At 40.3% G+C, this 16,419-nt stretch overlaps 2 protein-coding genes across 2 annotated transcripts; both read left to right on the top strand.

Annotated features, from left to right (window-relative positions):
* Positions 1 to 2,600: 2,600 nt before the first annotated feature.
* On the top strand, positions 2,601 to 7,575 carry glrx2 (glutaredoxin 2). Its single transcript, XM_080505652.1, has 4 exons — positions 2,601 to 2,643; positions 4,249 to 4,315; positions 5,413 to 5,589; positions 6,841 to 7,575. The coding sequence occupies exons 2-4, from the start codon at positions 4,250 to 4,252 to the stop codon at positions 6,997 to 6,999; spliced, it is 402 nt and encodes a 133-aa protein (XP_080361778.1). The 5' UTR covers positions 2,601 to 2,643; position 4,249; the 3' UTR covers positions 7,000 to 7,575.
* Positions 7,576 to 7,872: 297 nt separating this feature from the next.
* uchl5 (ubiquitin carboxyl-terminal hydrolase L5) lies at positions 7,873 to 15,842 on the top strand. The gene is made up of 11 exons (XM_080505848.1): positions 7,873 to 8,027; positions 8,442 to 8,505; positions 8,591 to 8,696; positions 11,053 to 11,178; positions 11,932 to 11,993; positions 12,570 to 12,700; positions 12,948 to 13,011; positions 13,090 to 13,192; positions 14,435 to 14,548; positions 14,718 to 14,816; positions 15,524 to 15,842. Exons 1-11 carry the CDS (start codon positions 7,952 to 7,954, stop codon positions 15,566 to 15,568), a joined length of 990 nt encoding a protein of 329 aa, XP_080361974.1. The 5' UTR covers positions 7,873 to 7,951; the 3' UTR covers positions 15,569 to 15,842.
* Positions 15,843 to 16,419: the final 577 nt, after the last annotated feature.

Here is a 16,419-nt window from a genome sequence, read left to right on the forward strand (position 1 = left end):
TGTGCTTTCAAACATTTGTTGACCAGACAGCGCCATCTGATGGCTTGAGAAAGTAAAGACAGTGCTTCATGACGCTTCATTTGGCCGTCACTATTTCATTTTATTTTCACGTTTTCATTATCATGAATTTCTTCCTTCTTCTTACGTTTTAATCAACTCTCCACTTCCTGAAGTCATTTTGAGAAAGAAAAAGGGAATTCATATTCAGCTGGGGTCTAAAACAAAAAGGCCCTGGGTACTATGAAAGGGAAAATTTCATTTTTCCTTTTCAGATTTGGAGAACATGGTTATTTTTTTTTTCATTTTTCATTGAGTACATGAGTTGAATCAGTAGCTTATCCTATTTTCAAAGAAGTCTTTGAATGTAAACACATGCTTACAATTAATAGATTGAGATTCAAACATGTCAGATATCCATCCAGTTACTTCATAACGACTGAAAACGTATATCAGTTGTGTCATCAGAGGGCTTTATTCAATCATCCTTGTCTGTTATCGCAGATGTTTGAGTCTTACTACTTTTCTCCACCTTCTTTCATAACATTTTTGGGTTTGTGTTTGAATATTACCCACTCTAAAGTAAAACTACTCCATTTCTTCCATGGTTCCAATCCAGTTCCAAAATGATTAATTTCCCTGCCAGCTTTGAAAAATTTAACTGAAGGAATTCTTCTGTTGCCTCATCACATATCTCTAGATTTCAGACAGACTCTTCAGAAGATTGAAGTGAAACATTTCCTCCTCTAATTGAAGAAGTGGCACAGACCTTTGAGGATAAAGGGGAAAAATAATCACCTTTTAAAACAGATTTTTTTTATTATCTGTGCCATGCAGACTGAGATAAGAGAGGCATTTTGTTCAATCTTTTTTGTTGCTTCCTTTGACATCGGCACAGGTTTCTTTTTTTCTTTTCTTTTTCCAGTTCACTTCGGTTTTATTTATATTGCACAAAATTGATAGGATACGTCATCTCGAGACACTTTACATCTTGAGGTCAAGACCTCACAGCATTATAAAGAGAAACTCCACAATTCTCGCTAGACCAAGCGCTTGGCAACTGTGAGGATAACTCAACTTTAGATGAAATATCCAGACTTAAGGTGGGCGGCTGTCTGCCTCTACTGGTAGTTTGAGGGGGGAGTAACAGAGGAGAGAGGAAAGCAAAGGGGTGGCTGTACATTTTCAGGGACTCTGAGTGTTGGAATTGGAACTGATCAATGTTATAATTACTGAAGAGATGAGATAAAATAGTCCTTTATTACTTTGACTGTGCAGGTAAGATGACAATCGGTTAAGAGAAGGGAAAAAAAACAGACAGAAAAAGACAGAATAAGTAACGAAACAGATTTCATGAGTGCACTGGACTGGACTGATTTTGTCAGTTGTGCTTTGTTTTGGTTGGCAGGGTGCAAGGTTTATTGTAAAGCCTGACAACTGCAGGAAGGAAGTGCCTGCAGTATCTCGTCTTCATGCAGCACAGGTGAAGCAGCCTGTCACTGAAAGAGCTGCCCAGTGCTGACAGGTTGTCTTGCATGGGGTGTTTTCCATCAGGGGATGATAGCTCAGCCATCATTCTCCTTTCTCCGACCGCCTTCGCCGGGTCGAGAGGCCATCTCAGGACAGAGCTAGCTCTATTGCTCTTCACTCGTGTCATATCTGATCATATATCTGTCTATTTTGTTACACACTCCCCTATTTTATTTTCGTTTTTGCAACAACATACTTAATGTTAAACATACTTACATATATAATGCCCACAAAAAACATGCATTCATGGGTTTAGGAGAAATGAGGGCCAAAATAAGTCATATAAGTTTGTACATTTCAATGCTCACTCATTTGAAAAACATATACGGCAAGCTATAAAATTATACAGGCTAAAAATACGACTGAGTTCTACAATGTATGTGAGAGTTCATTAATATGTGAGAGAGTTTCAGAATGTGAAAGACCTGTTTCTGTGAACCTCTGAGCATTTCGAAATATCCAAAACAACACCCAATTGATGGAAATGTTGAATTTCCAAGTGTTTAAATAACATGCCTACGAAGGGCTGAGGTTGTTTACAATGCTTAATTGTTTCATGGCTTAAGCTTTCAGCAGTGGTGTTAAGACAAATCTGTTGCAAATCTATTAATAGCTACATCCATGAAAGTCACACAAGAGCAAACACTGAGCGAAGGCCAGTTGTTCCATCCTCATAGAAACAACAGATAATCAAGTCAACTTGTTAGATCATTGCTCTTCTCTTCTTTTCTATCTTTCTATCAACTCATCCCAACCAGATTTGCAAAAAGTCTCCACCTCTGAGCCTGGTTCTGCAATGTTTTCTTCACAATATGCTTTCTCATGTGGAATTATTTATTTATTATTAATTATTACTTTTATCCCTGTAAAAGTGCCTTGAAATGACTGTGTTGTACTTGACGCTACAGAAATAAGATTGAATTGAATAAAAAAAAAACGGTCATATTTTTCCATAAACAATTTATTTTTAATGTCTTCTGAAATGGTCATGAACTCATCATTCGTGCGGATTCTTCTCGGGGACGCGCTTTTGCGATTGCGAAACCGATGACGTCACGCGTACGTTACGTCCGGAACGTGCTGTGCGTCTGAAACAGCTTCCGCCGGTCACGTAAGGTAGGCATAAACAACAAACCGCAAGTGTACGGGACAGCCGACGTGTCTTGTCGCGTGAGAACCGCCCGCATACTAACCGCATGCTTCACCTCGGGCCACAGCTCGAGTCGTTTTTGGCCGTGTATTCCCTCTTTGCCATGTTTTTCCGAGCAGGATGTCTTCCCAGGGCGGCATGGACCGGCTGCCGAAGGTCTCTCATGCTAACTGCTTACAGCAACTATGCGGCGACTTCATTTGCTGAATGAGTTGTGAAGTATTAAAAACATCGAACTTTGTCTCAATTCAAGTTACCGTAACGCAAATAGGGCATATATAGATAGAAATAGATGTATTGCTCAATGTCGACTCGAAGGTCACGCAATAGTGGAGGTTGTAAGGTCTATGTAAATGGTGTCAAACATGTGGGCTGCGGGCCAAAAACCGGCCAATCTGGCCCAAGAAATGAGCAAATTGTAAAGATTGCATAGAAGCCATTGCGGTTTTTTAATAACACATTTTTATTTCGTGAACATAACGCAGCGCTAAGATTCAAGCAGACATATCAGTGAAAGCTATGTACCTGATTGCTAACAAACCAGCAGCATGTGCACCGCCACCATAGTAAATATCTCTGCACGTGCAGAAGTAGATGGACAATAAGAAAGTTTCCTCCAGAGTGTCATGACTCCCAGTCCATATTCTCCTGGGATTTGGTAGTTTCAGTCACCACCTGTAATAGCAATCCAATAGTTTGCAGCATAATGTTCTGTGTGTGTGTGTGGAAAATAATCAACTGTACTGACTAGTGGCATCATTTTTAGCATTTCTGCCAAACTTTCCTTAAATGAAAATACAAACACAATGCTTTTTCACTCGAAATGTTGTGCAAACAGGGCATGGAATGAGCTTTATCTTGAAATTGTGACAATTTTCGGGAGTTAATAGTTCTCCGTACACATCAACTTGAAATAAAAACTTTGGAGTTCAAATTTAAGGGTTGTTTTGGGTTGTTATTTTACTGGTCCGGCCCACTCAAGATGAAATATAGCTCTGTGTGACCTCTGAATGAAAACTAGTTTGTGTTGGGGTCAATAGAAAGGGCATATTTATTCTTCTGTGGTGTGTCTGTCAGGAAATGTAGAATTTACATGTCTTATGTAAACCCAATGGCAGCAGTAAAGCATTAAGAAAACTGTATTTTTGACTTCAAAATAAAATACTGTCAGCCTGGTGTTTCCAGATCTCGTTGGAGGGTGTGTATCTCGCCTGTCTACATCAAATCTGGTCTAATGACTAGTGCAGTGAGGAGCGTATGGAGCCTTCCCTTTAATCCTGGATTACCCAGAACATGAGCCTTAGTGCAGGTGCAGAAAAGGAGTTCTCGGTAGTCAAAGACCTACAGTCATGGACGTATGTACACACAGAGCAGTGGCTTCGCTTGGGTTGGATGTTTTTCTGATGCAAATGATTTGTGTCCAGCTCATCTCGTGCCTTGATGTCTTCGCCTTTCTGAGGTTACATGTGCATCTTCTTTTGCCGTGACAGAATTAATTGAAACCCTTGATCAACAGCTTTAAAGTCGTGCTACTTGAGTTTTTTGTTTTTAAATGTATTTATGTTTTACAGAATGGGGAATCTGACGTCCTCCGCCACAGGGGGCCTGACTAGCACCGCCTGTATGCAGTATGTTCAGGTGAGTACTCTTAGTGCGAATACTCTGTTGCTGTGGGTGCAAAGTTCAAAATGAGAGGCCATGTTGCTGCTATAAATGGAGATGTCCAGGATAGTGGACAGCATTGAGGTGTAGTGGTTAATACTTTCACAGCATGGTGAGGAAGGTCATGGGTTTGAATCTGTCTCAAGACCAACCAGAACGCAAACAAGTACATTTTCTGACTCGGTAAATTATGCAGCATCCATGTAAAACTTTACACATGAAAAAATATGCTCAAAAATGTGATTTAAAAGGTTTCATTCAGATAAAATTTAAAATCGGAGAGGTAGGAGACCAATAGGGTGAAGTCTTATTTGGAAAAAGACTGAGATTATACAGTACAATACATCAGGATTGAGGTAAAGAACGATTGGTTGTTTCAGAGGTGAGCTTAACACCAACATACCTGGTTTGAACCCTTCAACTTTGTATTATATTGAAATTTTAACACATTTATAGAATGTTTTACACGATATGTCAGTTATTTCAGTTGGATCTTCCTAGATACATGTTATAATGTAATTATTAACTGGTCTGGTCCACTTGGGATCAAACTGCACTTTATGTGGCCACTGAAGTAGTGTTTCACCCCAGGTGTAGTGGTTTGCACCCTGAACTCCTAAAGGGAATGTTTTGATTGAAACACTCTAATAGGAAAAAAAAAAAAAAAAAGCGCTAAAATCAAAGTCAAGGTGAGGACATAATTATTTAATGAATGATCAAATCTGTTAGTTTCAAAGGAGTTTATTAGACTTCATAATCGTACCATGCACCTACGCCATTTTATTCCTTGTATTTGTGTTATTTTTCTATTTAATTAAATGTTAGAATTTTTTTTAAGATACGTTCATGAAAATTATCCGAAAGTTGCATCTGTGGTTTTATATAGTAAAAAATATATACATATAATAAACATAATTTTAAATATGTTCCATATTTTCTAGTTCATCAATGGCAGACATTGGGATTCACACTTTGCTCTGCACTTTCCCTCTCACCTCTTCTATAGAAGCAATTTCTGTTTGCGTTGGTATTTAAATAAACATTTTTTTTTATTATTTTATTTGATCTTTTAGGAGATGGTGTCACAGAACTGCGTCGTGATCTTTTCCAAGACCACTTGTCCGTATTGCAGGATGGCCAAAAACGTGTTCAACGAAATCGGTGCGACTTACAAGGTGGTTGAGCTGGACGAGCACAACGATGGGAGGAGAGTGCAGGAGGCCTTAGCTCAGATAACTGGAGCCAGAACAGTGAGAGATGCCTTTTATATTTATTTATTTATTTATTTATTGTTAATTCTTATTCATTCATTTCAGGCATGTGACATTCAAGCATTTTGTGCAATCACATATATAACCAATATCCCTATACACACACACACACACACACACACACACACTCGTATATCTGATTAACATGCATGAAAAGTTTATTTATTTTTAGATTCCAGTTGTCTTTACATCCTGGTGTTTCAGCTTTTGCTTTACAAAAACAACCACAGTTTTCCAAATTTGTTTTATAATTGTGTTTTGGTCGAGCTGCAGCTAAAGTAAGGACTTCATAGCAATCTACAAGTTTTTAAAACTAATTTTTACTCTATAATTCTGAGTGATATCTTACATTACTTTGGTTATGAGCGTCACTCATATCAAGTCTAAATGTTACAAATAAAAGACCGTTGATTTAGCTTGTCCTGTGATCGTCTCGAATATGAGAAAATATGTTGTAGAAATATAAATAACTGCAGCCAAACCTGAAGACAAATACATTCAGAAACACACGTCTCAACAAGTAGTGTCACTAAATAGAGGTAAATATGATGTTCCACTATCTCAGTAGTATTGTGATTACAATATATTCCACATATAATATGGGTCCACGTCAGCAGTAACGGCTTTGGAAATACAAAAACTCTCCCACTATCAGGCCCTGTATATGCAACCATAATTTTAAGTGTTAATATTGAAATGTTGCTGTTTTGGCTGTTTGTTTACATAACAACAGCATAGGGAATCATATGTAGGTTTACTACAGCATCACCTGGATAATTACAGATGTTTATATATACAGATACTGAGTGTGATTATACGATTGAGAAATACAGTTCAGTGGAGCTTTGACGCTTTATGAAGTACCGTACTTCCCTGTACACAAGCTGGTGTAGTTTGTATTACAAAAACACAGCAACAACTAGTGACCCGACAAGCTAACTGCAGTATAACAACGTTTGCCTCTAGAGTGTCATGAAGGAGTTGTCACGTCAGCGTGAAACTTTTCTGAAATGAAACACCAAAATAGGACATTTTCACATGAAACGATATGTAAACGTGGCTTGAGTCTTGTATTACATTCAGATTTTAGCTGTTTTAATAAGCATTTTGAGATTTATTCGGCTTCTTTGTCTTTTATTTTCTTCTATTCTTCTTTAATGTTGAGAATATGCTCTACAAACGAGCTTGTCTTACTTTGCATCTTCACTCTTGACTCCCTGTGATGGCCAGGTGCCGAGAGTCTTCATCAACGGGAACTGCATCGGAGGCGGCTCCGACACCAAGCAGCTCCATCAGCAAGGGAGGCTGGTCCCCCTGATCGAGCAGTGTGCCCCCTGCTGTGCTGGCAGTGGCTCCGAAGGCTCCGGCAGTGGACAGTTCACTAAATGACTAACCGCCCTTGTATTTATTCTCAACCCTATATTTATTAAATGTTTGCTCGAGCTCGTGTTACAAGGTGTACACTGCTTGTGTGTAACGATGTTATTTATTTATCAAAGCGTAGTAGATACTTGATGGAAACCTTTTGTTTTTCTTTTTTTTTTTGTCTCCTACGTCCCGAGAATGTACATTAATATCACTATTATTATTATAATTGTTATTAAAGCTGCCATTATTGATCAAAATGGCATAGTGGAATTACTTTTCTCTTTTCTCTTGATTAAGAAAAAGCAAAAGAAAACTGCACATCACATCAAGTCAGAAAAAACTGTTTCTATAAGAAGCAAGTTGTCTGATACTTTTATCGATAACTGGCTGACATAAAGCAATGTATTCGTTATGTTGGAATTCTAAGTTCTGTTGTAACAATATATAAAAGGCAGCCTTTCTTTCTGGGCATATCATGAATGATTTTATGTTGGATTGTGATAATAAATCCAGGGGAATTATATTAGTGTCTTATGATGAAAGTGTGTGTGTGTGTGTGTGTTTTTAATACATTAATAAAGAGACCGTTATCAGCTTCCGGCGTCTCCGTGTGTTTGCGTTAGTGCATGAGTGTTTCTTAAGCGCTTCCCTCTCCTCTCGAGGAGGCGGGTATTAGTTCTGGTTAGGTAGAACTGTATTTATAAACAGGCTGTAATTACGCATTTATGCACTTTTGTTCGCATTTGAAATTCAAAAGAAAAATCCTCGATTATTAAATGTATGGTAACATGTATTAATAAATCGCCGTCCTTGCGGTGTACGCTGTGTCACAAAGCGAGCACACCCGGAGTCGACGTCATTCCAGTTCCTCGGTATAATTAGCCCGACTGCACACAGCTAACAGTTAGGCGTCTTGTTAACCTGAGCAATCGGGTTTAGTCATAATATCTCAAAAGAAAACGCTCCGTTGAGAATGGCTGGCAGTGCGGGAGAGTGGTGCCTGATGGAGAGCGACCCCGGGGTCTTCACGGAGCTCATCAAGGGTTTTGGTGAGTAACCGCTCCGCTCATTCATTGTAACGTGGCTAACCGACAGCGCTGGCTCGCTAGTTAGCCGCGCCGATGCTAATAGTGGCTCGCAAACTGTTGTCTCTTCCTCTGGAAAATAAAAATGCCACGAGTTACGTATGTTTTGCCGTCACCAATCATAGGCATTGTATGCGTGTGTTGCGTGTAGCGATTGAGTCGCTTCGGCTGACTTAACAAGCGTGCTAAACGGCTAGCATTACTCAGCGTTCAAAAACAACGGCGCGTGAAAACAAACCCGAAATGAACTCGTTTGTTTTGCTCTGCACTCACCTCACTGCTGATAAGTGATTTCTGCCTCTTTTGCCTTTGCCCGTCAATTTAAACCAGTGTGAACGAATCCCCGATGCTTTACTTGTTCTTTTATTTAAATTTCAGGCTGCAAAGGAGCCCAGGTTGAGGAGATATGGAGCATGGAGCCTGAGAACTTTGACAACTTGAAGTATGCCCATGCATGCAGCAGCTTTATCGTGTTTGCTTCGTGTTGTACTGGCTATATTCATATGTTATCCCCCCTTCTCTTTCAGACCAGTGCATGGGTTGATTTTCCTATTCAAGTGGCAGCCTGGCGAGGAGCCTGCAGGATCAATTGTCCAGGATTCAAGACTTGACCACATCTTCTTTGCCAAGCAGGTACATTGAGGGTGTAGTTGAGTATGTTGGTTGTAGCTTTGTTGTGAGCCAGGATTGGGCTTTGGTACGTTTCTGTGTGGAGTTTACTTATTGACCATGGGCATGCATGGGTGTTCTATTGGAAGCCTCATTTCCTCTGATAACCCTGAAATCACTGGGTGGAATAGCTCATTTCATATGTATCAGTGGTTGCAAAAGCAGACCATGGTCCGTGTGAAGCTCTCACATTTGCCGCAGTGTCCTGGCCTCACAAGGTCACTGAATTTTTAAGTGGAAAACACAGGAGGTAAGACCCATCGAGACACTGGACTGGACTTTTCTACTTGGACGGCACCCTCCAAACCCAGGTATTCCTTTTAAGGCTCTGGAACGGTGGAAAATGCATTAGTTCAGCCTGCACAGGTCGGTGTGCAGAGGCTGAAGCCGTCACGGGAGGTGTTCCTTTTCTTTCTGTCCATGGAAAGGTTGCACTGCCTTCTGCCCTCATATTTAATGATAAAGGAGCAGCCTGTAGTGGCACCGTCTGTGTCCCCTCATTTCACCACAACTCTACAAATTACCGTCATCTATGGTCCGCACTGTGTCGTAGTGGTTCGCATTCATCTGAAAAAATATCCAGTGTGAGTGCAGGCTTGGAAGCCAACCCGTGGAGAGTTGGTATCTGCCTCCTGTACAGTCCTCAGTCCCAGAAATGTGCATGTATAGCTCCTTGGTGAAGTTGCATACAAGCAGTGCAATAATGTGGGTGAGAGTCGGGCCCCATTTTCACAACATTTTAAGCGAAAATGCATTATTTTTGCTTTTGTTTTGTTTGTTTTTTTGTTTTGTTTTTTAGAAAAACTTTGTGTTTACATGGCAAAGTTTTGAAAATTATATCCATTTGCACAGAAATGGTAGAAATGCTGAAAACTATATAGTTGGCATGCAGAACTGTGAGTTTGCTCTGCTGGTTGTTTGTAATGAAAACCGACAAGCGTGCAGAGAATAATACGCCATAAACATTAGTTACATTGGAGAGTAGACGGACATTCACATTTGCGGATGACCACATTTTCAGGATTGCTATTGATTCTCACAATTGTAGATTGAGACAAAGTTTCCCTTTTACAGTCATCAGCTCATCTTTAAGTTACTGTTTGTTTCTGGGAACATTTGTAGTTTAGTCATAAGGAGTTTCACTGTACCTTTTAGTTGCGGCCAGTTCATATATAGTTAAGACACTTGATGTCTTAGCCACTGTGTTGTTGTTTTTTTTTTAAGTATTCGCTCGGATGTATTAGTCGAACGAACCGCCCATACCATGACCTCATGGGACAATTACAAACCCTGTTACATCCCTGAGAGTCATGACCCTCTGGAGGCAAACGTTGTTCTTTAAATGCTCATGCATGTACAGAAGAACAGTATATTACAGCCATGGTGCGCATGCTCAGCAGCATTTCAGAAACCTTGTTGTCTGCTGTTTACACGGAGACTGTTGTGAGATGTTACTATGAGCACTAAAAAGAAAAGCAAGAAGGGACTTGAATGTAGATCGGCGTTATTCAATCATCACATTTCTGAAATATGTCAACGTGTTTGGTACGATTAGCGCGATGGTCTGACGTCCCCCAGTTATCGGATTCTAATGGTAAATAAGCAGTTTTACATTTGCGCATATTAAAGACAAATTGAACCGGACCGAAAGCAGAAATCCTGCTTGTGTTAACCAACTAAATTAACTGTATAAAGTGTTTATGCCGCTTTGGGTTTTTTCTTTTCTAAATTCAAGCGATCCTCCAACATTGTACATTTACTACGCCATCATCTACATATGCGTGGACATGTTTCTTACATACAGATACTGAGTAAATATTACCTCAAATAGTTTAAGAGCGCATTTATTAAATACAACATTGTGCCTAATTAATGCTTTATCTGTTGGTAATACTTTATTACTATGAAACACTCAGGTGTAATTCATCCCTCCCGATTGAAGTTTTAAATGCATTTCTTCGAGTAAATACGAAGCATGTCTTCGCTGCACTTGTAGGACAAAGTGAACAAGAGTGTAATTGCAAAATACTTTTATCTATGCGACGGTGCAGTTCATCCAAATTGAATTCAATAATGAATTATGGTAATTAATTGAATGGACCTATGACATGAGGGGACAACAGTGGGAGGATGGAGTCCTTTATTCCATCACTAGACTTCTCTATTGGTGCTAAATGTCGAATACCTCCAGGAGTGACATGGGGGTTGTTCACACTGCCGTGTGCACAGTCATGATTGTACCATGCATTGATCTAAATGGACAGCAGAGTTCTTATATCTGTCCCGTTAATGACTTTGCACTTTATCTGTGTGCTTTCAGGTCATTAACAACGCCTGTGCCACCCAGGCGATAGTGAGTGTTCTGCTTAACTGCACCCACCCTGACATGCTGCTCGGAGACACGCTGACGGAGTTCCGGGAGTTCTCACAAAGTTTCGACGCAGCTGTATGTCACCGGTATTTTTTTTATTTATTTATTTATTTTTCAAACTTTTTGGGGGTTTCATCCAACTTGACATAATGTCATCAAACATTAGAGCTACGATCCGTCATACTGTAATCTATTAGACAGCAGCCTACCCGTGCTGTGGGAAATAAGACATATAAAAGAGTTGATAAATTGCAGTTATATTCACAAATGTACTTGATTAACTAATTACTGCACTCTGGCCATGGGGCAGAAAATAATTGATTTTAAAAACTATGTCCATTTCCAAAATAAGTGCCCCACAAAAAAATTATAATTAAATAAAAACTTAACAGGACCGTTATGTTAATATCGCAAAGTATGTATTTTATCATGAGAGATGACGTGGTTCAGTACTAATATTATAATTAAAGAGATTTGTTCTCCAGATAACTACTCTTCAGATTTTTTCAATTAATCACGATTTTGGGGGGGAATTCATAGCAGATTTCTTTCATAATTGAATTTATCATTTTTAATTGGAAAGCACAGAGACATCATTTCATATTTTGCCTTTTATGATATTTATGCTCGGCAATGAATAGCGATACATTTGTGATATATTGTGCAAAAGTATTTCATACAGTTTCAATTAAATACATTTTTGTATAATCAGTAACGGGGAACATGAGGGGAAACGGTAGTAGACAGTGTTGTTTGCCCACAGCTGAGTTTCTTGAGGAAAGAGTTCCACAGTCAGCATTATAATCCTGCATCTTCGGCTCTCTTCAGATGAAAGGTTTGGCTCTCAGCAACTCCGAAGTGATCCGACAAGTTCACAACGGCTTTGCCAGGTAAGCTCCCGCTCATATCACATCCAGCGAGAAGAGGGTTCGTCTGATTGGCTCCGTGCTATTTTGAGCTCCCCCGCTCCGCTCAGACCCGGTGAGAAGCGATTGGCTCGTCTGGTGCTAATTCATCAGTCGGCTTTTAAAAATATGAATCCGCGATGGTGATTCCTTCAGCAGTCACAGCTGGTTCGGTTAACGACATGCCAAAGAAAACTCGCTTTAATACCATTGCTCTCAAACTATGTTTTCAATGTAGTTTCACATGCTCACTGGCCACTTTGTTGGGAACATCTACATTAATACAGTGGGCCATTTCCCTGTAAAAAAAAAATGTCTGCTTTGATCCATTCACTGTAATTCTTCCATTCTAATTCCCAAAACAAGAAGTAGCAAAACCACTGATGACAATGTAGTTTGTATTCCAGGCATCGAGTTGGACAGACAACCCAGTTGGGTCTAACTTTTGCGGACAGTTTTGCGCACAAACGCGTGTAAAATCTTTTCCCGGTTTAGCTCATGTGGAATCGTTGACCTTTTTGTCTTTTTACGATTTCAATGCCGTTGCCTTCCCTTCCGCAGACAGCAGATGTTTGAATTTGACGCAAAGTCGTCAGCAAAAGACGAGGATGCCTTTCATTTCGTGAGCTACGTTCCCGTCAACGGCAGACTGTACGAGCTGGACGGACTTCGAGAAGGACCGATTGACCTTGGTAAAGTTAATTTGGTGTTTTGCTTTAGTTCCTCCTGCAGTTTTAGTTTTGATTGGCCTATTGTTTAAAAAAAAAACTCCCTCGCTGTGCAGCCCTGCTGTGCACAGCTGATATCTGTCTTCTTGACCTCTGTGTATGTCCTATAACACTGTCACTTCAATGTCGACGTGCAGCTCGGAGTTGCTATGAACGGCAACATGCGCCGTGTTGCTTATTTCTCTTTATTTTGTTCCTTCTTTGCCACCAGGCACGTGTAACCAGGACGACTGGATCAGCGCAGTCCGCCCAGTGATCGAGAAAAGGATACAGAAGTAAAGAGTTTCCTTTATTTAACCGACCTCCAGTTCTCCAACTATGTTCTCCTGACAGTTTGTCGGCCGCGTCTTTAGGTACAGCGAAGGAGAGATCCGCTTCAACCTAATGGCCATCGTGTCGGACAGAAAGATGATATACGAGCGGAAAATTGCAGAGCTCCAGACTCAGCTCACCGAGGTGAGTGGCAGCAGAAGAGCTGCAGACATAACAAAGAATAATTTATTCTTTTGCTTCACACACCCCCCTCCTCCTCCTGGAGGAGACATGTAAAATGCATCAGCTGGCAGCTTTTAAAAGTTGGAGATCATAGCTGCAGTGTGCTCAAGTTAAAAATAAAACAATCCCGTGGTTTTCCAGACTCGCGTGTCTTTGTGTCAGATTCGGCCTCAAGCCGCCAAATTGCCGAGATGCAGTCGTCTTACAGGATTTAGAAGAAAGTTAGTTTCATAAGAGATCTTTGAATGACATGGCCGTGCGTCATGAATCAACAAGTGTTTTGTAAACACGATCTGAACCGGTCCTATCGTCAGTGCACTTTTAGATTGTTTTTACCACACCCGTCAACGTTGCTAAGGTGTAGTGAGCGCACTCAGAGCGCACTCCACCTGCTTTAGTGAAGCCGAGTGACTCGTTCAACTGATCCACGTCAGAAAAAACTCGACTTTTCAAGAGTTTAGATCAGAGGACGGCAAACTTTGTGACCAAGACAGAAATTTCTGTGATTTTTTTTTTTTTTTTCTCCCCACCAAATCAAATTTAACTGGAGAGTTTAACCTTTTAAAATGAAGATAACGGCTTCTAAAGTTTCATGTTTTTTAATCTTTTTTTTTTTTTTTTTTAAACCTTTTTATCCAAGAGATGAAAGTCATTTGGAAAATGACTGGTCTGTAAATAAATGAAAATAAGATCAAGTGTTGCATGAGACAGATTCCCACTAGAAAGTGCCAGATAGAATAAAAAAATCTGATGGTTTGCATCTAATGTACATCCTGTAAGACAATAAAAATGTTTTGGTTTTTTTTGCGTTTTGTTTACATATTATACATGTATGATTTGCCTTTTTTTATAATTTATTTTTAATTGGACAACTACAGTTTTCTGATTATATCAAATCAGATTGACACCCGCCCTCCTGAAATAATAGGATTAAATGTACTCTTTAACATAAACATGTGTGATAACCTACATCCGTGGATGCATCTCCTTCACTCATCTTGTGGACTGGAGCTGTTAGCCAGGGGTTTGTGTCATCAGATGTGTAAAAAATAATTAAAGAAACTGGTGGAAAAGAGAATAAAATCAATGGAGAGAAACTTCTGGACGGAGAAGCATTACCTGGTACTTCTGGCTTATGAGGCGAGAGTTCCGACCACGACTCCACTCTCATCTCGAAGTTTGAACTCTTCTTTTTCTTCCTAGGACGAACCAATGGACACGGACCAGAGCAGCACTTTCCTCAGCTCCATTCAGTCAGAGATCGCCAAGTACCAGCTCCTTATCGAGGAGGAGAATCAGAAGCTTAAAAGATATAAGGTGGGCTTCTTTAACAATGCACTCTAGTGTGCTCTTGGGGTACTTAAGATTAATAACACACACACACACACACAGGAAACCATATTCAACTGTATTCCCCACCGAAAATAATTAAGCTAAAGAATCCCCCTCCCGCCTTTGCTTTGATCCACATTCTTGTTCCCCACAGATTGAAAACATTCGACGAAAGCACAACTACCTTCCTTTCATCATGGAGCTTCTGAAGACGCTGGCAGAATACCAGCAGTTGATACCTTTGGTGGAGAAGGTAATGCACCCTCTTTCTGTGGCTCCTTGCTTTCAGAGAGCTTAAGTACTTCGACATTTCGAAATCACCCGGTAACCCCCCCCCAATTAAACATGCACATTACTCTAATGTGTTTGGGTGCTACCAGTAGGTGCGAGGGGAAGATGATGAAAAACCATTGTAATTGTGATATATGTGATCAAGTTCTTTCTTTGAGAAAAATATCGGAATTATTTCAGAACTAGATCTACAATTATATGTTTGTCCACCAGATGGCGTACCTAACCCTTGCAGATTGTCTATAGAATATAAATACTTTATTAATCCCAGAGAGAAACTCATTGCATCGCTCCACACAAAATAATCGAAGTTAAAATTTTGATAAAATGGGTATTATTACTTCTATATATTCTGTTTTCTAAAAAAAAAAAGATTTGGGACTTATTGTATCTGAAGTTTTGCTTAAATATAGACATTTGCATTACATATACTCTACATCTAAATTTAAAGGTTATTGGGCCACCGATCAAGATGAAATTGGGCTGAATGTGGCCCCTCAGCCAGGAGTTTGACACCCTTCCTACAAATGACAGGATTGACCATTGCTCACGATAGATTGACCAAAGGGCTGAGAATTCTTCTCTCAATATTTAGTTTTAATATCTCGAAAACCAACCAAACGACAGGACGTGTCTAAATCCACATTGTTCCTCTGCTTATTTCCCCAGGCGAAAGAGAAACAAAGCGCCAAAAAAGCCCAGGAGGCCAAGTGAACAACGACCCCCCCCCCCCCCCCCCCCCACACCCCTCTTCACCAGAGAAGCCTCCTACCACACACACACACACACACACACGCGTATCCATCCATCCAGACCTCCACACTAAATCTTGTCGTCTACGAGCCACACAACAGCTACTTGTTCTATTCACACTGATGACTGTGGAGCGTCTGTGTGAACCATCCTGACGTGTCGTCCGGAGGGGAAAAAAAACAAACCTCATGTCGTTCATCAGCTCGTAATGCATGAATGGAGGAAAGCTGTTCTGTCTTATTTTCATAATAAAATGTATTGATGTTTGTGAACTGCTCTGCCTCAAAGGATGCTTGTTTCTGCTCATGAGCACCGTAGCCAGAGTAGACGGTTCCACCGGACATGTGCCAGTAGTTGGACAAGTAAACACACGAAGACAAAGAGTTACATTTCACTGAGTATCTGGTCTCTGGCTTTAGTAAGTAGCATTTAAATAAAATAAGGGGTTTATTACACATAACAACCAACTTGAAGTCAACTGAAGCTGTTCCACATGTGCCCCTATTGATGGACCTTTGGCTCCACCTGCTGGCCAAGCAGTGGAATAACAAACCTGATGGCGTTTCATCAAACTTCCACCTGAACAAACCACCATAGATTCAACTGAGGGGGTGTCTCTTCTTAGCAATATTCCCACCAAACTCAACAATGAAATATTTCAGTGTTTTGACCTCCTGGGCGCCGAGCTGCCAGCTCCTGATAAGAGCATCGTTAAGACTGGGACAGGACAGTTTAACAACACGTGTTGTTGTTGGCATGGTTCCAGTCGCATGTTGACGCTTTGAATGGGAGAACACGTGGTGGTGGTGGTG

This window comes from Blennius ocellaris (assembly GCF_963422515.1).
Source record: "Blennius ocellaris genome assembly, chromosome: 12".
Classification (NCBI taxonomy): domain Eukaryota; kingdom Metazoa; phylum Chordata; class Actinopteri; order Blenniiformes; family Blenniidae; genus Blennius; species Blennius ocellaris.